The sequence below is a fragment of the Garra rufa genome, chromosome 16 (assembly GCF_049309525.1).
Source record: "Garra rufa chromosome 16, GarRuf1.0, whole genome shotgun sequence".
NCBI classification, from domain to species: domain Eukaryota; kingdom Metazoa; phylum Chordata; class Actinopteri; order Cypriniformes; family Cyprinidae; genus Garra; species Garra rufa.
The window spans coordinates 18,022,390-18,046,676 of NC_133376.1; the positions used below are offsets into that span (position 1 = coordinate 18,022,390).

General features: G+C 37.6%; 1 protein-coding gene across 1 annotated transcript in view; it reads right to left on the reverse strand.

Annotated features, from left to right (window-relative positions):
* Positions 1-1,792: 1,792 nt before the first annotated feature.
* LOC141288088 (transcription factor COE3) overlaps positions 1,793-24,287 on the reverse strand; it is a 113,393-nt gene continuing 90,898 nt past the window's right edge. Inside the window, exons 11-14 of the mRNA XM_073820202.1 lie at positions 17,479-17,567; positions 3,706-3,771; positions 2,452-2,626; positions 1,793-1,965 (exon numbers count right to left, since the gene is read on the reverse strand). Coding sequence (XP_073676303.1) covers positions 1,793-1,965; positions 2,452-2,626; positions 3,706-3,771; positions 17,479-17,567 — 503 coding nt within the window. The remainder of the gene's footprint in view (positions 1,966-2,451; positions 2,627-3,705; positions 3,772-17,478; positions 17,568-24,287) is intronic.

A 24,287-nucleotide genomic window follows, 5' to 3' on the forward strand; every position in this document is an offset into this window, starting at 1 on the left:
AGGTTGGAAATTAACATTTATTAATATATTCAATAAATGAACATTTATTGTTAAATTGAATAAATTATATTTAAATAATACACTTTTTTAAATTGCTTACTAATAAATGTTTACCTTTTGTATTATTGCTGATGCCTCTAGTAATTGTGTCTGATTTTTAATTTACAATCTATTTTGGGTTAAACATTTAACCCAACCGCTAAGTCAAAGCAATCCAATTGCTGGGTTTGTCCATATTTCTTAAAATAAAATCTTTTTAGCATGTCAGAGTCACATGAGCGGCAACACGACTGCTATTATAAGCTGCAAATATGATTCGTTAGCAGAGTCGATGCTGGTTAATCCGAGACCTTCCCTAAATAAACTGTGCTCCTATGTGGTTTGATAAGCTGCAGGAAAGAGGTAGTGTTTTCTGTAAATCAGTTTGCAACTTAATTAGAACTTGAAACAATAATTAGTTTGATGGATGAACGAGCGGAGCAGCGGCCTAACCGAATTAAATTCTGCTGAAGTTTCACTGCATACAAGCATGAAGTATGAAACGCAATATTTTTATAATGGCTAATGGCCCTTTCCCATGACCTCATGGATTCCTGTAGGTGTTCCTTTCCTGCGTGAATGAGGAAAACAGACGAGAGGAGAACGGGATGAGTGCTAGCAGGAGAGAAAGCAGAGGGTGTCAAGGGAGAGAGAGTTCCTCTGTCTTCCTGTGTGTGTGTCTCTCTTTCTCTCTCTCTCTCTGATATAAGGAGAGTGATCTGTTCATTTCACATCCATTCCCACTTCCTGTCTGTGAGTGTCAGAGCTGGTGGGTGAAGAGAAACATGGCCCGATGCGGCAATATTAAAAACACACTTGTGCATGGAAATGCTCACACACAGTGCATGGGATACACATATGGAAGTCCAAAGGGTAGCAGTGTAGAAATGACATAATTAAGACATTCAATTTAGCTGCATTTTAAGCAACTTAAAGAGTTCAAAGTGTACATTTTATCCTTTTGTGTGGAGTCTATGTGGAATCAATCACTTTTTAAGAAAACTTTTGTGTATTTGAACCCTCTCCAGCAATGACTGTATGATTGTGAGATCCATCTTTTTCACACTGAGGACAACTGAGGGACTCATATGCAACTATTACAGAAGGTTCAAATGCTCACTGATGCTTCAGAAAGAAAACACAATGCATTAAGAGTCGGGGGTGAAAACTTTTTGAATTTGAAGATCAGGGTAAATTTCACTTATTTTGTCTTCCGGGAAACATGTAAGTATCTTTTGTAGCTACTGAAGGGCAGTACTAAATGAAAAAAAAAAATAAAGATATTTAGGCAAAACAAGAAAAATATAGGCTACACATCTTCATTCTGTTCAAAAGTTTTCACCCCCAGCTTTTAATGCATCGTGTTTTCTTCTGAAGCATCAGTGAGTGTTTCAACCTTCTGTAATAGTTGCATTTGAGTCCCTCAGTTGTCCTCAGTGTAAAAAGATGGACCTTTTATTATTATTCTTTGATGAACAGAAACTTCAAAGGTACAGTATTTTGGGGTTTTTGTAACATTTCAAATTGTTTGTAACTTTTGATTTAAATTCTTTATTTATTTATATAGTTGCTTAAATGCGTTATAATGCTTGTATCACACGTTAGAAGTTAGCTAATAAATGCTAAATGTTTGCCAACTCTTAGAATTGTAAACCCATCATTACATCCTGATTTAAATATTCCAAACACAGAAATTCCAAAAAGTGTGCGTGCTGTGCTCATAAACTGCGTTTGCATTTGCAAATAACGTGTTTCATTCTTGTAGCGCTGTCATCCTGAGTCTCTCAGCTCGTTCACAGCCTGTACCGCTCACACTTCTCTCAGGAGTGACAGGGAGTGTGTACACACAGACACACTCTGATGAACGTGTCGTTTCTATGGGCAGGTGAGTGTGAGTGGCAGTTTTGAGTGCTGTGGGTGACAGGTCTGCCAAAACACAGGCACGCAATCGTCATGTACAGTGCTACTGGTCCAGGGCTGCGAGTGGGTGTGAAGCTCACCAAACGACAGATGAACAAATCCAGACACGGACTGACAGACTGTGCAACTGAATTTAACTGTGCAGGTTGTCGAGTAGCTGAAATCACAAAGTCGTGTCTCAATCAAACCTTTTCAAACACTTTGTAGGGCTGTCAGCGTAACACATTAGTGTGATTAAATCGAAAGAAAATAGTGTGATAAAAATATTAACACAATTAATTGTGCCCCTTGATCTGTATGTAAATGCAGTACCGTCTTTAATCGAGTCTTGATTGTAAAATTGTTTGTTGTGGGCTGTAATAGGGTTCATCTTTGATGATATTAAGCTCACTTCTAAATAATGATATATGCAATACGTTTTTTTTAATTGCTTGACAGCTGTACATGCAAGTGTTTGAATGTGTGGTTTGGGACTTTACAGCACACACTGACCTTGGTCTGCCTGTGAGGCCTCAGAGATGTTGACGGCGAGCTGGCTGCTGAAAGAGTTAACTCCCATCATGCCCGAGTGAGCGCCGGAGCCTGTCAGTGAGGGCAACTGGTTATGGCTCCGTGGCACACTATACAGTGCCTCCGTCAGGTCTGCAGCACGCTTTAAAATTATCTCCTGACCAATCCAGAGAGAGAGAGAAAGAGAAAGGTTTTAAAATGATACACAGTGTTTCTCAATGGGTTTTGATTCAAGATATTACATTACATGAAAGAAAACAATAATGATCTTAAATAAATAAAAATATTTTAAAATTTTAATTAATTCATTAATATTTCTTAACTGAAGAATATTTTTGCATTATAAGTAGTTTAAGAATTATTTTCGATAATTATTACAATCTAATTTAAATTATAATTATTATAACATTGTTATATAATTATAAATATATTTATAAATTTACAAATAAATATATAAATGTTATATTTGTACTAATAATTTACATTATAAATGACATTAGATTATAAATATATTATATATAATTATTGTAATTATAAAATTATATAAACATATTGTGAAATATTATTGCAATATCAAATAGTGGTTTTCTATTTTAATATACTTTAAAATAGAATTTACTCTAAAAGCTGAATTTTTAGCATCATTACTCCAGTCACATAAACATTCATAAATTACTCTAATATGCTGATTTATTATCAGTTTTGGAACCTGTGATACTTTTTTCAGGATTCTTTAAAGGACAAAAAGTAATTGACAAGAAGTAAAGACTTACATTGTTAGATAATATTTATATTTTTAAATAAATGCTGTTATTTTTATCTTGTTATTCATCAAAAATCCTGAAAAAAGTATCACAGGTTCCAAAAAAATATTAAGCAGCACAACTGTTTCCAATATTGATAATAAATCAGCATATAAGAATTATTTCTGAAAAATCATGTGACACAGAAGAATGGAATAATGACTGATGAAAATTCAGCTTTGCGTGACAGAAATAAATTATATTTTAAAGTTTATTAAAAACTGTTATTTTAAATTGCTATAATATTTTATAATGTTTCTTTTTTTCCTGTGTTTTTGATCAAATAAACAGAACATTTATGAGCATAAGAGACTTCTTTAAAAACATTACAAATCTTACTGATTCCGAACATTTGAACAGCTGTGTATACATACATACATACATACATACATACATACATACATATACACACACACTTTTTTTTTTTTCATACCTGATTGTTATGTGGCATTCCATACAGCGCCTCCACCAGGTCTGCGGCTCTTTTCAGAAGAACTTCCTAATAACACACACAAAAACACAGTTTAGTTCACAACTCCCCCTCTTGTATTGCAAACCATGTTGGTTTACATCTCAAAACTGCACAGCACATCTATATACAGCAAAGTGGAATACCCTAAAAAAGTATAATTATATAAAATAAATTAATCTTTGTGTTTAAAACTGAACCAAACTTATTTACTACATATAAGCAAGTCATGTTCAAAAAGGATAAACCAAACATGTGATGAGGCGGACAGAAAAAGAAGCTGTCGGAATCTCATTTACACCAACCTGTCACACACACACACACACACACACACACACACTGAACACACACTCAACCTGTGCCAAATCACACAAGCAGTGATCCAGGGCTGCGATCCTTTCAGACTGTACACATATGCTCCACTGTCATTCTTCACACGGTGTGTGTGACTGTGTGTGTGTTTGTGCGTGTTATCCTGTAGTGTTCCTGTGTAAGTCACACATCTCCGCTGGCCCACAGTCTCTCATTCTGGTCTTACTAAGAGTACCAAAACCAAGACAGGACAAGAGCATCTTACAACGCATAATCGTTTTCCATCTGCTACATCTGTACTGAATTAACATCTAATTTTTTTGACATTCTATCTCCTGTCTTCACCTCCAGAGCATCTCCTTTCCACTTCATAAATGGAAGCATCAAATCATCACTCTTGTCCAATACTTTGTTTCCATCGATTTAACATTTTAAAATAATTTTTGTCATTTCTACTCAATGTTTTTATGAGCTCATCAGTACACATTGCTGCAAAGAAATAATTAAATACAGTTGAGGTCAAAAGTTTTCATCTTGCAGAATCTGCAAAATGGTAATTATTTTACCAAAATTAAAGGGAGCATACAAAATGCATGTTATTTTTTATTTAGTACTGACCTGAATGAGATATTCCACATAAAAGATGTTTACATATAGTCCACAAGAGAAAATAAAAGTTGAATTCATAAAAATGGCCCTGTTCAAAAGTTTACACACACTTGATTCTTAATACTGTTGTTGTTACCTGAATTATCCACAATTTTTTTGTTTTGTTTTGTTTTGTTTAGCAATAGTTGTTCATGAGTCCCTTGTTTGTCCTGAACAGTTAAATTGCTCACTGTTGTTCAGAAACATCCTTCAGGTCCCACAAATTCTTTGGTTTTTCAGCATTTTTGTGTATTTGAACCCTTTTCAACAATGACTGTATGTTTTTGAGATCCATCTTTTCACCCTGAGGACAACTTAGGGACTCATATGCAACTATTACAGAAGGTTCAAATGCTCACTGATGCTCCAGAAGGGAAAACAATGCATTATAAGCCAGGGGTGTAAACTTTTGAAAAGAATGAAAATGTGTACATTTTTCTTATTTTGCCTAAATATCATATCTTTTTTAATTTAGTACTGCCCTTCAGAAGTGATACGTTTCAACAAAATCAATTAAATTTACCCTGATCTTCAAATTCAAAAAGTTTTCACCCCCAGGATCTTAATGCATTGTGTTTCCTTCTGTAATAGTTGTATATGAGTCCCCCGGTTGTCGTCAGTGTGAAAAGATAGATCTCAAAATCATACAGTCTTTGTTGGAAAGGATTCAAATACACAAAATTGATGAGAAAACAAATGGCCTAAAGGACTTTTCTGAAGAACAGCGGGCAGTTTAACTGTTCAGGACAAACAAGGGACTCTTGAACTAAAAAATAAATTTTTGCACATTCTGCAAGGTGTATGTAAACGTTTGACCTCAACTGTACATACACAACTACTGAAAAGTTTGGGGGTGGTAATAATTTTGAAAGAAATCTCTTATGTATAGATTTGAGCCAGTATGATCAGCCTGATGAGGAGGATCGCTCCCTCTTTTTCTCTCACACAAAAGTGTTCAGAGACAGACAGAGAGGTGTGGAGGTGATACAGAGGAAGCCAGAGCTGGTATTATGGCAACCTCTACTGGAGCTCCCTAGGGTATTACATTGAAACCTACCACACACACACACACATATACACACACGCACACTTCACATGACTGTATGAGGAGAGAACAGAAAACAAAGAAAGAGACAGATGAAAGTATAGAGTAAACACAGACAAAGAGAGAAAAGATTGACCCAAAGAACTACAGATGCAGTTCATGAAATCAGGATAAAACGACAGGAAAAAAAAAACAGGTTGGCTACAGAGAGCAGGACAAAGAGAGGAAACGGCAGAGTAATTGTAAATCTCATGACGAGAGGTGAAAGAGAGAGATGCAGACAGAAAACAGCGCTGAAAGATGAGCAAAGGGGGAAAGGGTTGGAAGAAAACAAAGGAAAAAAGACTCGAGGGACGGAGAGAAGACAGAAGAAGACAAAGTGAGGGAAATGTGCACAAATAAAGTGGAAACGAGTGAGTGAGTGAGTATGTTAGGGGGAGAGAGAGAGAGAAAGAGAGAAAGAGATATGAAGAGGGGAAGTTCTAGTTGTTTTTCTCCCTCAAGAGTTGCCAGGTAAGAGGCAGCTGGGGTTGCTGGCAAACCTATCATTACTGTACTGTGAGAACAACAGCCTGTGTCTGTACACACACTCACACACACACACACACACACACACACACACACACACACACACACACACACACACACACACACACACACACACACACACACTTGAAATATTACGCTAATTCTACATTATGCATGTCGAAGTAAAAGCTCTCATCTTAGCAATGCATATTACCAGCACTATCAAAAGTTTTGATATATCTGCGGTAGGAAATTTACAAAATATCTTCATGGAACATGATCTTTACTTAATATCTTAATTTTTTTGCATAAAAGGAAAGTTGATAATTTTGACCCATACAATGTATTGTTGGCTATTGCTACAAATATACCCTTGCTACTTACGAGGTAAAAGTGTAAAATCAAGTAAAATACACTTTGCTTTAGGATGCTGGTGTTCCCAGCATACACCAGGGCATGAATAATTAACGAGGCTGTGTATTTTCACTGTTCGCCAGTTTTATATACACCAGCGTTACTGTTTATTTTGATTTTTACACTTAGTAACTTGTTAGACTATATACTGTAAATGTCAAAACTAATTTTAAACTAAATAAGACACGCTTTAAATAAATTCTAAAGAATTTTAAGTCAGAAAATAAAGAACATTTTAAAGAAAATTACAGTTTTCAGTGTATTATTGTTAAATAAATGTTAAATAATTTTAAGAAAACAAATAAAATCTTGAAGTAAATCTCACTTTTCAGAGTATTTTTGTTAAATTAAGCTACAGACTCCTTAAAAAAATGTGAATAATTTAATATTAAACTAAATACAAAATACTTTACATAATACATAAATACATTTATAATTTACATAAATACATTTAAGTAAAAAGTAATTAAATTTTATTTTTTGTGCTAAATTATTTATAATGTAATAAATCGGAATATTTTTTAGAAGCCAATAAAGAACAACAGCACCCAAATAAGTAATACGCAATACATTTAAGTAAAAAAATATATAATTTAACAATTAAATTTAAAAAGGAAGAATTGTGTGTGTTTTTATGTATCCTAGACCACAAATCCAGTCCTTTTTTTTAATTAAGATTGATACATTATCTGAAATCTGAATAAACAAGCTTTCTATTGATGTATGGTTTGTTATCATAGGACAATATTTGAAAATATGTGAAAATCTGGAATCTGAGGGTGCAAAACAATTAAGTACTGAGAATACCAGTCCTACTTAAGACTGGTTTTGTGGTCCAGGGTCACATAAATTAAAAAATATTTTATTAATATTATAAACTGTAAGCTATAATTTAAACTAATATACATATAAATCTTCTGAAGATTTACAAAAAAAAAAAAAAAAAAAAGATTTTTCTAGGGCACTTTTAAACATTTTGTCCCCCAAAACTGTATCTAGGCCAGAAACACACACACACACTAATGGAGCTAAAATACACAAATATACTTTAATACATGCAGAAATGCAGAGCTCATGATGGAACATTAGCTCTCGGGTTTCTCACATCTATGTCATGCAAACATTAGCAGGGCCTGCATCTGTGAAGTGCAGCTCTTAGTGACTGTTTTATGCCAGGCCACGAGGCCCTGAAACTGAACACTTTCTGGCTGAGTTTCTGAACACACTGTGTGGAAACTGTTACATTTACGAGGAAGAACAACAGTGGCCTTCAGATCAGGCGGAGAGGCAGAAACAGGCTCAGGAAACCACCGAATATTGTGATATTCCTTTGGAGTTTAGCTTTAAGAGCTCATCTGGGACCATGTTTGTGTGGTAGCGCACAACATACTGTACACGCACGCAAGCGAGAGAGGATTGGGGGGCATATGGAGATGGGGGCACTGAGCTTCCTCCTCCTCCTCATCCTCATTTACTTGCATTTCCCACGACAAAATATGACCTTAGAACTAACAGTCCTTCCCCAGCCAATCAACAACGAGCAGTAACGATCCTCACAGATGGCTCAAGTCAATGACAAACATGGGGCGAGAGAGAGAGAGTCCCTGTTACAGCTGAGACCTTGTGCTCTGTTGTTCTTGCATTATTCAGTCTAATGTATTTATTCAACCTTTACATTAGTTACAGTGTGATGAGTAGGGACTTGTTTTGTACAAAAATGGAATTAAAATCTATAATTAGAATAGAACAAAAACAAAAGAGCAACTTGAAACACACATAAAGCAAGACCACTCATCATTACTGTACATTTTCCATAATAAAGACACATTCTGTAAGAGCCGGGGGGTGAAAACTTTTTGAATTTGAAGATCAGGATAAATTGTACTTATTTCGTCTTCTGGGAAACATGTAAGTATCTTCTGCAGCCTCTGAAGGGCAGTACTAAATTTAAAAAAAAAAGATATTTAAGCAAAATAAGAAAAATTTACACATCATTCTGTTCAAAAGTTTTCACCCCCCCCCCTCCTTCTGGAGCATTAGTGAGCATTTGGACCTTCTGTTATAGTTGCACAAGAGCCCCTCAGTTGCCCTCAGTGTGAAAAGATGGATCTCAAAATCATACAGTCATTGTTGGAAAGGGTTCAAATACACAAAAAGGCTGAAAAAACAAAGAATTTGTGGGACCTGAAGGATTTTTCTGAAGAACATCAGGCAGTTTAACTGTTCAGGGCAAACAAGGGATTCATGAACTAATTTTTACAAAAAACAAAAAACAAAAAACAAAAAACAGCTGTGGATCATTCAGTTAACAACAGCGTATTTAGAATCAAGTGTATGTAAACTTTTGCACAGGGTCATTTTATAAATTCAACTATTATTTTCTCTTGTGGACTATATGTAAACGTCTTTTATGTGAAATATCTTATTCAGGTCAGTATTAAATAAAAAAATAACATTTTGTACAGACCCTCTTATTTTGGTTAAATAATTCATTTAATTTGGCAGATTCTGCAAAAACTTTTGACAACAATATTTTTAAAAGTTACTTTGCCTTAAAGCATCTGCCAAATTGATAAATAAAAATATATTAATAATAAAATAATATAATAAAAGAGCTACTGTATATGTCATACTTAAAAAAACAACAACATTAAACTGAAAAATATGATTCCATATGACAAAATCAACCCACTTATAATAGCTTATAGAAAAAAAATAAGGTAAAAAAAATGTTTTCATGTTGTTGTTTTTTTATGACTTATTACACCCAGTTTTATGCATCAATTAGTGTACAGTGTGTATTTATGAGTGCTTTGTTTTAGGTCTGTGTGTGTGCACCTGTTCATAAGGTATTTCTAGTTTTACTGTACGTCTGGTCGTCTCTCTCTTCTGGTGTTCCTGTGGGTATTTCTTTATTATACGCGCCAGCACTCCCTCCCTTTCTCTGCCCATCTGTACGTGTCTCCACGGCTTGGTTCTCCCCTGCTCTCGTGCCTGATGCTGTCCAGGTATGGGGCTCTTGTTCCAGGCTGCCTCCCCGCTGCAGTTCCCTGTGTCCGGCCCCAGTCGCCCAACCTGTCCCTGGTTCAACAGCGCTCTGCCATCCACACCCAGTGGGCAATCTGTCACCAGCACAGCCTTGGCACTGGCAGCACACCCCTCTCTCTCTCTCTTTCTTTTTCATACCCTCTTTCTCCTTTGCTCTCCTCTCCTGTCCTGTCTTCCCCCTGGCCACGGCTCAGTTCATTAATCTCCATTATAAAACAGAAGTTAGTTAATGTCTCTGATGCTCGCTGGCTACGACACCCTGCCACGGGCCCTTTGGCACAACATGAACGCACACACAAGCACTTACGTGAAAAAACACACACACATTTACTCATGCTTAGCTATTCACATCTTCACACACACTGACAAATGCAACACAGTTGCTAGTTTGTAATATGAACTTTAATTTGATTAAGAAATTATTAAAGGTCATCTATAATGCATTGGTTTAGTGCTAAAATCTTACTTCAGGTTAAAGATCTATAGAAGCCCATTTCCGACACTGAATAAAAAACTTTTGACTTTTTTTCTTCACAATTTTGAGTTTACATCTCGCAGTTCTGACTTTTCCTCAGAATTACTCACAGTTGTGAGAAAAGAAGTCAGAATTGCGTGATATAAACTCAACTATGAGAAAAAAGTCAGAATTGTAAGATATAAACTCAATTCTGTCTATTTTTCCCAGAATTGCAAGTTCATAACTCACAATTCTGGGTTTATATCATGCAAATCTAAGAACAAAGTCAGAATTATGAGATAAAAACTCGCAACTGCGAGAAAAAAAGTCAGAATTGCAAGATATAAACTTAATTTTTTTTCTCAGAATTGCGAGTTTATATCAATTCTGGGAAAAAAGCTAGAATTGCAAGAAAAAAAGTCAAAATTAAGAGATATAAACGGACTTTTTCTCAGAATTGCGAGTTTATATCTTGCTATTCTGACTTTATAACATGCAATTGCGAGTTATTAAATCAGAATTGTAAGAATATTATAAGTATATTCTTATATCAGTCTTTTTTCCCTTCAGAAGTGGATTATAACTCACAATTATACGTTTATATCTCCCAATCTTGAGAAAAACTGTCAAAACTGCGAGATAAACGCGCATTTGCGAGAAAAAAAGTCAAAATTGTGAGTTTATATCTCACAATTCTCAGAAAAACAGTCAGAATTATGAGACAAAAGTCTAAATTGTAAGATATAAACTTGCATTTGTGAGAAAAAGTCAAATTCTGATTTTATTTCTCGCAAATGTGAGTTTATATCATGAAATTCTTAGCAAAAAGTCAAAATTGCTAGATAAAAAGCTGCAATAACTTTTTTATTGTTTTTAGTGGCGAAAACAGGCTTCCATAGAGATCTGATTAAACCACTAACCCGAAGTATAAAAAAATATTAAACAAATGAATAATATAAATGTAAAGCTGTTTTGTTAGCCTGTAAAATATAAGAAAATTATTTATTTGATACCTGTAAGAAAGTAAGAGAAAGCGAGAAAGCGAGAGAAAAAGGTATAAAATGACTTCAAACAGCCACGAGGTGAATAAACTGCACAGATCTGCTCAGTGGACTTAGCTTTACTTCATTATTTATGTGGCGTCTACAGAACGACCTGCGGCTACTTTACACACGTACCCCTCCACACATCTCTACAAACTATTTCACATCACACTTTCTCTGCCCAAACAAAAAGTCCGGCACATTCCCTCTCAAATTAAGTCTGCCAGCACAAATCGGCGCTGCGTTCCCTGTAGTCGAGCTGCACTATAACCTCAATATCACTTGGAGGCTCAATACTCACTCTGTTGAACCCCTAATGAAATGCAATCAATGATTGATAAGGTGGCAGTTGCCCTCAAGTAGACCCGCTGATGATTACAGCCGGTCAGCCCGAGCACCTGACCCCGCTTTGGGCTCCAGAGGTGTGCCACCTGGCCCTGGGAGAGACAGGCACTGGGCCTTTTGTCTTATTAGCTGACTGTCGAGGTGTAAAGATCTGCCGCCTGCCAGGCATACAATTAGTCATCCTGTGATCTTTATTACTCTAGGGTGGTGGTCTTTCTTAGCAAAGCCCCAATTCGACACCCTCTCTTCCTCACCCGGGAGCCCCAGGCAATGCTGGGGATCAGGTGATGGGACCTTACATGGGGTCCCTTGCGTCACAGGTTAAGGACAAGGCAGGAGTCCCTCTTGTGATACCAAAAGGACCGTGAGCGATCTTCTGTAGGGTCAGCGATTGGAAGAATCGGCCCACTTTGTGATCTTTGGTTCCTTCATATACATTACTCTTATTTGGATCATCTTGATATGAAAAAACATTTTTCAAGGGTTCTAGAGTTGTCTGTTGGTTCTACTGGTACTAAAAGTACTTATACCCCCGGTTTCACAGACAAGGCTTAAGTCTAGTCCTAGACTAAAATGTAAGTCTGAGGTGTTTTAGCTGAAATAAAATTGCACTGATTGATCTTAAAATACATCAGTGCCTTTGTTTTGTCTTAAGATGCACACCAGTAATGTTTTTTTCTAAGCATGTTTATAAAAATTACTTAAATGTCCTAATTGAACTATGGCCTAATCCTGGTTTAGTCTAAGCCCTGTCTGTGAAACCGGGCCATAGTGTTTAAAACGAATAAATATTATTTTAATAAATGATGTATTTTAGATCAGAATGCAAATTAAAAAGATGGGCTCAACTTAAAAATAAATCTATTGGTAATTTCATCTTTACACGAACTTCTGTTGTCTTGCAACTTAATTAACACGTCAGAACATTTTGCAAAATTATTAAACTGAAAAGTTGCATAATTCCTTAACAACAGCAGAAGTGTAATTTATCTGCATAACAACAACAAAAAAAAAAAGTTAAAAATAACAAAAAATTAGAAATGGTGCCCTGGAAACTAACTGAAATAAGCATATGCTGAAGCACTAAAATCATTAACTTGAAATAAATAAATATAACTAGACTAAAATAGAAAGTGAAATAAAAATATTCTTTATTAGTTATATAAAATAAATAAATAAATAAATAAATAAATAAATAAATAAATAAAACTAACCAAAAAATAGACATGTTACCCTGGAAACTAATTTTTAAATCATTAACTGGAAATAAATAAAACATTAAAACTAAACTAAATGGAAAATTAAATAAAAATATCCTTAATTAGTGATTATAAAATAAAAAAATAAAAATATATAAATCTCACCCTGGAAATTAACTGAAAAGTTTATGCTGAAGCACTAAAATCATTAAATAAAAAGTGAAATAAAAATATCCTTAATTAGTGAAATAAAAAAAAATAAAAAAATACTAACCAAAAATTAGAAATGTAAATCTGGAAACTAACTAAAATAAGTTTATGCTGAAGCACTAAAATTGTTAACTGAAAATAAAAATAATAATTCAAAGTAAACAAAATGGAAAGTGAAATAAAAATATGCCTAATTAGTAATATTAAAAAAAAAACAATACTAATAAATAAATAAATAAAACTAACAAAAAATTTGAAATGTTACCCTTGAAACTAACTGAAATAAGTTGCTAAAGCACACAAATTTACGGTAAATACAAAACATTAAAACTAAACTAAATGGAAAGTGAAATAAAAGTATCCTTAATTAGTGAAATCCAAAAAAAAAAAAAAAATGAAAAGATAAAAGCACACAAATTTAATACCACTTTAATGGTACAAAAATAATACTAAAATAACAGTAGAAACACTAGGCAAAATACTGTATTAGCCATATTACCAAGTGATATGTAAAATTTGCACTAAAGTACCATAAAGTTTGTTTGGATGCATCCCCAATGTCAAAAACAAACGATATCTCCCTCTCTTTTTTAATTATCCTAACTATGTGAAATTATACATGCATAATATGCATTCAGCATTGTCCTTCGCATCAGCATCATCTGAGAACTACGAAATATAGGAAAAAAGTTCTTTGCGGAACAGCGGTCTGCAAAACTCTTCTAGGTTCTAATTGGACCCTTATTTTTAAGAGACAGGCCGGGAAGGGTTTGGACTCTCCGAGAGCTTCGCTCGGGGAGGCATGTGAGTGGCTCCCTCCCCTGAGAGGTGTTCTGGATGAGCTGGATTCATGTCTGCATGTTAATCTCTTCACTCTACCTGCCAAAAGGCAGAGAGCACGTGTTACGGCGCATCAAGATGCTGTGTTCCTCTCTTTTTCCTCTTCACAGACCTCCACAGCACAGCATCACAGCATGAAACCATCTCAGCACTCCCGGCCCCCCGCTGTCTGTGTGTGTGTGTGTGTGTGTGTGTGTGTGTGTGTGTGTGTGAGAGAAGCGTATGCGGGTGAATGGGTCACGAGGAGTCGCTCAGACGCTCTACAGTTCATTCAGCACAGGTAACAAGGTGAGTCTGTTTAACTCTAGATTGGCCCGGCTCTCTAGCCCTGAAGGCTGTCTCCCGACAAGCCTGTTTCTATCTTCCTCCTATCTTTTCTTCCTCCTGTTTTCCCCTTGCTTTCTTTCCAGGGGCTCAATTATGGGAGGATGGTTCTCAAGCGCCTGGCGAGAGCAGATCAGCTGACCCGGGAGAGCAAGCCATCCGACAGGTCCCCTAACAATGATAAATCACATACACACACTGAGCCGGGCGAACAGAGGTCCACCACACACACACACACACACACACACACACACACACACACACACACACACACACACACACACACACACACACACACACACACACACAAGCAACCTGCCACTTGCACACACACATATAAGCTTATCGTGCTAATAAAGAGCAACTGATAAAGTAAAATGTGCCAACATGAGAAGGCAAAGGAAGTCAATAATCTACTTCCACCTTAAAGCGCATAGGAGAATAAACAGGGCTAGAAAAGGAACACGGGGTTAGCTGTCACACATACGATATCTGAATAACTACTGTATGAATTTTATCCTATGAACTAAAATTTAAAAAAGCTAATCCTACCTGATCTCATGGCAAAAACGTACCTGTGGAAACCAATAAGTACATATCACTGCAGTTTCCAACAGAAATGAACACTATGGGCGGTAAAACAGCGAGCACTTGTAATGTTTTAGCACACAGTTATGATTAAGGCTCCACATGTTTCGCTTTTCAGACGCAACAAGTTTGCTCGGTAGCTTAGCCGGCACGGAATTGGAACTAGGATGGTGGAATCCTTGGGTACGAATCCCGTGAAAAACATGACTCAAAATGAAAGAGCTGAAAGATGAGAGATCGAAAAACAAGCTAAAACGGCATGTTTGCAATTGTGTTTTTACATTACATTCGATTTTGTTTATACTATTTGGGTAGGTTTAGGTGTAGTGCAGATGGTACGTTATTTTTTATTTTTTTTTTGCCATTTTGGCCTTTATTGTGATAGGACAGATCAGAACTGACAGGAAGCAAAATGGGAGAACAATATGCATTATGATTGGGGCATGTCACAAAAGATCAGTGAGTGTAAAGTTTAAAAGCATTTCAAGATTTGCATCTATAGAGAAACTGACTATTCACTCAAGTTCAAACTGTGACAACTAGCCCCAATCTCCCTAATCTGCTTTGTTCATGGCTTCTGGAAGCCACCACATGTACATAAAGTGCATATGTGACCCTTGACCACAAAACCAGTCACAAGGGTCATTTTTTTGAAAGTGAGATTTATACATCATCTGAACTCTGAATAAAATAAGATTTCTATTGATGTACAGTTTGTTAGGATAAGATAATATTTGCCTGAGACACAACTATTTGAAAATCCTGAATCTGGGCGTGAAAAAAAACTCAAAATACTAGAAAATCACCTTTAAAGTCTTGCAAACGAAGTTCTTAGCAATGCATATTACTAATCCAAAATTTTATTTTAATATATTTACAGTACGAAATTTACTAAATATCTTCATGGAACATGATCTTTACTTAATATCCTAATGATTTTTGGCATAAAAAGAATTTGCTACAAATATACCCATGCTACTTGAGACTGGTTTTGTGGTCCAGGGTCACATATTTTCTCTGACTGAGCAGAAAGCCCATTTATAAATATTTTAGCATGCAAACAGGACTTTTTCGGTTCATTTACTGTGCATTCATTTTTCTTGTGTTGGAAATGGTTGCTAAGAGAGTTTATAAGACACGCTATAATCCAGGTGTCCGTTAGAGTGGATCTCACAGGTCGTTAACCTTACGGTAACCTGGGACTGCCTGTGAATGTGTGTCCCGAATGCCAGCGAAAAACACAGCTGCCTGCGGGACGGAGCAGCGTCCTGAATCGCATCCATATTCCTGATCTATCTGGATGGAGAGGTGTGTGCTCACGGCCAAACCCGGGACTGGAAATGAAATTATAGATAAACCTGATACACGCCTGGCCCCAGCAAAGGTCGTCAGACAAACACAGCTGGGTTTCTAAATGCTGGGGCCATCGCTGGCACACAAGCTGCAGATCTGATCAAGGATTTGGAAGGAGTCAAGTATATGCTAAAATATCATCAAACACATCTGTTATGCAAAAAAGAAATTTATATATGGGTGTGTTGTAACACATTTTGTATATTTCATTTATATATGTACACATCTGTTATAAAAAAGATGATAAACTGAGAAACAAGGTTGTTCAGGCACAGTCACAAGTTTATATTTATTTGTTTATTTAGTTATTTGCATGCTCAATTACTTATTCATTCGCTTAGTTGTTTATATACCTACTTACTGCTTTATGTATTTACTTGGTTATTTATTTATAGGACTGTGTCAAAAAAGCTGAGGCACCGGGAGGAGAAAAAAGACGGTGTGAAAAAAAAAAAACTGTCTACATTCTTATTGAGTTTTCCTCTTGAATGTATAAGTATATAAGAGGTGATAGCTGGCGGTCTCCCCTTGCCACGTATCGCGGCATCAAAGCGGCCAGACAATGTATGCTCACTATTAGTATCAATTTACAAATAAACTGCTTTTTTGGTGACTGGATCTCAGATGTCAGATTTTGATAAATGGTTTCAATTTGGCAGCTGTTTTAAAGTGTCAGTCCGCATCAGATCTGATCCCCTCCTACACCAGCGCCCTGCCCGAAAGAATCTCTCTCACTTAGCTTCCTGCCTTTTTAGGGGAAAATAATCTTTTCATACTAACCAGGCGGCAAACCGCCCAGGGCACCTGACGGCACATTGAGTTTTTGCGCTTGACTCGATGTGTGTGTGTGTGAATGTGTGTTTTGTATATATATATATACATATATATACATATATATACATATACACACACACACACACACACACACACACACACACACACACACACACACACACACACAGTCGGCTGCATATCAGCTTTGTTCTTTGATTTGTTGCTTGTTGCTGCCCCAAAGCTGCAATGTGCCACCAGCATGCATAACAGCGCCGATCTAACCTCCATCTCACCCTCTCAAAGCCAGCATCACGCAAACAGTTGTTTTTTCATTCACAAGCCAGTACGAGTTGCTCTTCTACACTATCAAACAGAAGACCCTCAGGCTTTCAGAATCAAGGTTTGCTTCACAGACATAAGAAAACACGAATGGAGATGCAACGCCAAATCTGAAGCTGAAATACTCAACTCCCATCTAGCGAATGCTTTACACCTATTTTCAAATTTATGTCAAGCGTTTCTTTCAAATGCAGGAGAGCTTGTGTAAATCCAAAGCACAGCCAGGGAAAACAAAATCTGCAGCGAAAGCATTTTCTGCCGACCGCTTACCTTAGGTAACCTCTCTGGGTCTCCGGGGTGTCGAGGGATGACCTTTTGTAGCCTCTGGAAGCCGTAGTCTATGGTGGGTTCGTTCAGAGCTGTGGGAGAAAGCAAAAATAAGATGTTTATTTGATTTAATTGACTGCAGTTCTCTTAAAAACAGACCATTTCCCAGAGTCCTCTGCCATCCGTGACGTCCCAGAGCTCAGCGGGGTTAAATATCAGCGTGTGTCTGTGTACGTTTCTTCTTGTATGTTTGTTTACGTTCGTCCCTGTGGCATCAATCCAGGCTTCCCCCTGTGTGAATTTGTTTTATGAAGTGTTTAGTGAGGCCCTATGGCCTTCCTGTCCCTCTTTACACTTCTTTATTCCCCAACTCTAACCTTTCCTGCCTAATTCAATTCTTTTCTTCTCACTCAACCCTGCTCACGTTTATTTCATTCTCTGTGTGCAAACAGCACCTCTGCTTAGCCCCTCTTTCCCATCTCTGTCGCGATACGACGGCAGAAAGAAACACCCGAAAAGCAGTTAGGGAGATATTTCTCCATAATCAAGCCCATTAATCATAAAAGGCTGTCAAATTTGACTTTGGGGACAATTTGTCAGCCTTCTTGCCCGGTCCGCTTTTGTCACCCTTGCCTCTTGTATTCCGTAAGGATGATTGACAGTCCAAATGCTAGCGAGTAGAATACCTAGTTTGCACTAATATGCATAAGCGGTGCTTTCATGAATAAGAATAAGGTGGCTGCGCAGGAGCAGGGGCCTCTTTTCAAAGGGCCCGGTGCCGTTTGTCGTGCGCGGCAAATAGATGTTATTACCATTATAACAATATTTGTTTTCTTTCCTCGGGAATGGGTCTCGGCGAGCTGCTAAATCAAATTTGTTTGAGCCGGTTTCACGGCGAGGAGGAGAAAAGAGCTCGCGGAGTGACAGCGGTTGCTGAGGAGGGGGGGTGTGTGGGGGTCTTTGTGACTCAATGCCCCCGTGAAAGTGAGGGAACAGTCTCTCAGGACGCTCTGAGAAAGGCGCTGTGGAAACGATCACGTTCCTTCTCCAAGTCAGGAGAACTGCGGTTTTGATCAAATGGCAGTGTGATTAGACTCAGTAAGCGATCTACGTGCCGTTGTTTTGTTGTGTCATTTTTGGACGGTCTGCTATGCGATAATCACCGCCATCTGGACATAAGGTGTAAGGGAAAAAAAAAAAAGAGTGTAAGACAGAAGGAGAGATAAAGATAAAGAAAGGTAGGAAAGAAAAGGAAAGGAAATCAAAGGAAAGGAAAAATGGAATGCAACGAAAGAAGTAAATGAAGTAAAGAAGGAGTAAACAAACACATACACAACTTACTGAACAAATAAGTAAACATAAAACAAACAAGAAAGAAAGAAAGAAAGAAAGAACGGAAAGAAAAAAGAATGCACAGAAGAAAGAAAACAAATGAAGGCGAAGGAAGGAGTAAACAAACACATAAATGAATTAATGAACAAACACAAACAAAAACAAGCAAAAGTAAAAGGACAGAAAGAATAAAAGAGAAAGAAAAAGAAAGAAAGAAAGAAAGAAAGTTAAAAATGCAAGGAAAACAGAATGCAAAGAAGGAAGGAAAAAATTAAGGAAGGAGTAAACAAACACATGAATTAATAAATAAACAACCAAGTGAACAAAAACAGGCAAAAGTAAAAGAAGGAAAGAAAGAATGAAAGAGAGAAAAAAGAAAGAAAAAAGAAAGAAAGAAAGAAAGAAAGAAAGAAAGAAAGAAAGAAAGAAATGGAAGGAAAATTTAATACAAAGAAGGAAGGAAACAAATAAAGGAAAGCGTAAACAAACACATGAATGAATTAATGAACAAATAAGTAAACAAAAACAAGCAAAAGGAAAGAAAGAAAGACAGAAAGAAAGAAATGACAGGAAAAAATGGGATTCAATGAAGGACGGAAACAAATAAAGTTTAGAAGGAGTAAACAAACACATTAACAAATAAATGAACAAACAAGTAAACAAAAAACAAGCAAAAGAAAGAAAGAGAAATGGAAGGACAATAAAAAGGAAAAATAGAATGCAAAAGGAAGGAGTGAACAACACATGAACAAATTAAAGAACAAATAACTGAAAAACAAGCAAGCAAAAAGAAAAAAAGGCGGATAGGAGTGAACAAAAAACAAATGAACAAACACATGAACAAACAAACAAATAAGTGAATGAGCAAAATAAAAACCAAAAGAACAAAAGATGAGGAAGGAAGGAAAAAGAAAGTGAGATAGAAAAGACAGGAAGGAAAGAAAGAAAAGGAAGACAAGCATCCATGAGAGCAATTTCACAAAGCAATCCCATAAAACTTGCACTTTAATGAACCGTCGGACAGGGGACATGAGAGGGAGGGCTTTGTCTCTCTATCACACCCCCAAGAAATTAAGCCCATTACTTCTCTTATTAAAATCCCCCTGAACTTTGACCCCAGCGCCCCATTGGCTGCCTGCAGGGCCTCTGTCCTCTCAGCCAATCGATACGGCTGCCTCCCGCGGAGAAGTGGGAGTAATTGGAGAGTGTGTGTGCGCGGGCCGAACCCTGACCCCGCCTGCATTACACAGCCCATATGAAGATAGATTGCCTGATTTAGTGTAAACATATGCTGCAATTCTAGCCATCAGTGCCACTTTCTCCGTCGTAATTTGTATTGATTTTTTTCTCCCTTCCTCTCAGCCATCCACGCGTCTTTGCTGTGCCTGACGTGCGATTGCGAAAAGGGAAAGATAATGCAGTTCGCTGAAGAGGTGGCGAGAGTATGTGTGTGTGTGTGTGTGTGTGTGTGTGTGTGTGTGTGTGTTGGAGGAGACGAATAGAGGGATGTATATTTATTATTAATTTAATCATCTCCTTATTGCAGGCGCTGTGGGGCTGCACATCTCTTTTCTCTCTCTCTCGTTCTCGTTTGAAGGTTATCACACTCTCCACTGAGATCTGCTGATGCTAAATAGAAGGTTGCTTTGGAGTGTGAGGTAACAGCGAAAGATTAATATGATTTCCTCTTTCAGATGTCCAGTGGGACGGGACAACACAATGAGCCGCCATATAAGAGACAAAAAAAAGCATTTCCTCATATGCTTGCATAACTAGATCTATTACTGTCAAGATTTTGATCATCAGCACTGCAGGGTCGGGTCTAAATCGTGTCCCCCATCATCGACACACATCAGCAAAACCGTGGAGCGTTTGACCTCTGACATGCAGTTAACCTGCACGGCACACCTGCGTTTGTCCTCACATATGAGCTCGCCGGAGCACTATCTATCTAGCAAATTAGAGGTAGTGCGTGAAACTCTAAAATCAATCCCAGCATACCTCTCTGTTCTTATTACACGCTCTGCAGAAGTCAGAGGTCAAATAGGGCTGACTGGGAAACCACTCAACACGTACCAACTCATGATAGCCAGATCTAATGAGGGCAATGCTTACTAATAAAAGAAGGAGGGAAATAAAAGAGGAGAGGAAAAGATATACAACCAGAATGAGAGGAAAAGCAAAGAATGTAAATTAATAATTGGCTCCACATAAAACAAATTAAAAACTGATCTATTGTATCGTTGTTCCATCTATCATTCATTATCATTTATTTGTTTCATCCATCGGTCTATCTATCTTTGTTCGCTCATTCGATCCATCCGTCTATGGTTCGCTCATTTGATAATTCGTTAGTTTGTTCATTCATTCATTCCATCCATCTATTCATTATGCATTTGTTTGTTTGTTCATTACATTCATCCATCCATTCATCGTTTGTTTGTTCATTCATTCCATCTATCCATCATTTTTTTTTTTTCATTTGTTCCATCCATTCATCCATCCATTGTTCGTTTTTCCTTTCATTCATCCATCCATCCATTCATTATGCATTTGTTTGTTTGTTCATTACATTCATCCATACATTCATCGTTTGTTTGTTTGTTCATTCATTCCATCTATCCATTTGTTTTTTTTAATTTGTTCCATCCATTCATCCATCCATTGTTTGTTTTTCCTTTCATTTATCCATCCATCATTTGTTTGTTTGCTCATTCGTTCCATCCATCCATCCATCCATCGTTCATTTGATCCACCCATTCATCATTTGTTTGTTTGTTCGTTCCATCCATCCATCATTTGTTCATTCGTTCCACTCATCTATCCATTATTCGTTCTTTCTTTCATTCCATCCATCCATCCATCCATCCATCTTTCGTTCATTTGTTTGTTCTATCTAGCCATCCATCGTTCATACTTCTTTCCTTCCATCCATCCATCATTTGTTCATTTTTTTTGTTTGTTCCATTCATCCATCCATCCATCCATCCATCCATCCATTGTTCGTTTTTCCTTTCATTTATCCATCCATCATTTGTTTGTTTGCTCATTCGTTCCATCCATCCATCCATCCATCGTTCATTTGATCCACCCATTCATCATTTGTTTGTTTGTTCGTTCCATCCATCTATCATTTGTTCATTCGTTCCACTCATCCATCCATCATTCGTTCTTTCTTTCATTCCATCCATCCATCCATCTTTCATATATTTGTTAATTTGTTTGTTCCATCTAGCCATCTAACGTTCATACTTTCTTTCCTTCCATCCATCCACCGTTTGTTTGTTTGTTCATTAGTTTGCTCTATCCATCCATCCATCCATCCTTCTTTTGTTCATTAGTTTCACTCATCCATCCATCATCCATCCATCATTATTTCATTTGTTTGTTTGTTCCATCCATCTATCAATCTTTAAAGTTAGTTCTTTCTTTCATTCCATCCATCCATCCATCCATCGCTCGTTCATTCATTCCATCCAAACATCCATCCATCTATCATCAATCATTTGTTTGTTTTAACACATATCTATCCATCTGTCGCTCGTTCGTGCGTTCCATTCATCCATCATTCTATCTACTTACCTATCTGTCTAGAATTCATTGAATCATTCGTTCCACTCATCCAACCATCAATCCATTGTTCTTTCATTTGTTCGTTTGTTTGATCCATCCATCTATCCATCTTTAAACCTTCAATGCATTTTAAACACTTTGTCAAGCCAGATTTTAAAGTTGCTTTTATACTTAAAATGTACAGTTTTTCATTTCTTTGTATTCCGTTTAATTTTAAATCCACTTCCTTACATTCAAATTGCAGAGCTGTTTCTGTAAGTCAAATTCTAAAATGTAATTAAAATTTAAAAACTACTCTGAGTTCAAATTCAATTCCAATTTAGGAGTGTTACCAGAACCTAAAAACTATTGTGAATGGCACACAACCCTGCTCCACAAGCCATCACAGCCCCTAATTTCCCAGCCCAGCCCCAATAACTTGTCTCCCGCCAACTGTATATACGTTCAGTCTACACTTGTTTACATCCATGCTCTCCGATGGGCTTACATCTATTTACCCTCCTCTGTTTTTCTATTTACATTCTCTTGTTCCCACTTTCCAACAGGCCCCCCGGCTGATCATGTTTCCCCTCTCCCTGATGGCGTCTGTCTTTACAACACAGGGCTTTTTAGGTGCCATATCCATTCCCGTTCTCTCCTCCTTAGCCCCTGTGATGCAGCCATCGTAAGCGTAGTCATGCCCCCCTAGGCCACAATCGCAACTGTGTCAGCGCCATTCAGAGAGAGGCTATTTCAGTGGTCTCCCTCTAACGCAGACTGAACGATTTCAGATGGAGCCCTCGGCCCATCTAAAACACTTGATCAAGCCCTGCTCTGTCCGTGGGAGGCGCATTGATGGAATGGGGAATTTGATGCGGCTTCGGATTCCGACGCAACACGCCTCAATTTCTCATTTTCATGTGCTACATGATTGATATGGGAGAGAATGGCTCCGAGCGGCTCTTTCACCTGCAGATGGGTATCTCGCACTTAGATTGCCCCCGCTACTCTTTAGGGGGAAGACATTTACAGACGCGCGACGGGGCGACGTGAGAGGAAGCGATTTGTTTTCTCGTTCTAGTCTGTCGCCGCGAGGTGGCCGATCTGGCTTGTTGACAAACGTCTGAAGACCCCCTGTTGCGTGCCATCGATTTCCCATCCATCTCCTCTTTGTCCTCACGTCAAAAAGGTCGCGCCACGTGGAAACGCATTGCTACGCAACTGACGGAAAAATCCGAATGCGCTTCTTCGCACCGCTCTGAAGGAATAAAACAAGAAGTGAGATTCAAAGTGCAAGTTCTGATCAATCATTACGGCCCGCTCCCCCATCCCTAACCCCTGCAACCCCCAAACACTCCTACCTCCTCCTCCCTGGATCGATCCTCATAGAAATTTCATGAACTTTAAACTGTGATTGACAGTAGAGGCAGGGCGCGCAGCCTGCTTTAAAGTGGAGAGCCACCAGGGAAGATGAAGAGAAACCCACCCCAGCCTCTTCAAACACGCAGACAACACAGACTCGCTCGCACTAAAAAACCACACACTTTTAATTACGGCTCGAACGGGCTTTGCTGTTATGGCAGCAATTAGGAAAGCTGAGCTAACCTCGGTTTACCCCTGTGTGACACCGCACTATGAAACACTGTCTGGCTTTTTAGGGACAGATGATAATCAACAAATGATTTTCGCTTTTGGTCAGATGATATATTAAGAGCGAGATGTTCGGAAAGCGTTTGTGCTATATCACTTCTTACCCATGTGTGAGACGGGAAATAAGATCAGTGGAATAAAAGAGCAGGAGGTTGAGTATTTGATGAGCCGCGCAGTGCTTTTCTCCACCAGGGGAATGTGTTGTTCCTCTACAGAGCCGAGATTCATATTACTATCAAAGGAGACACTTTTCTCTTAAAGAGGAGACCTGTGGAACC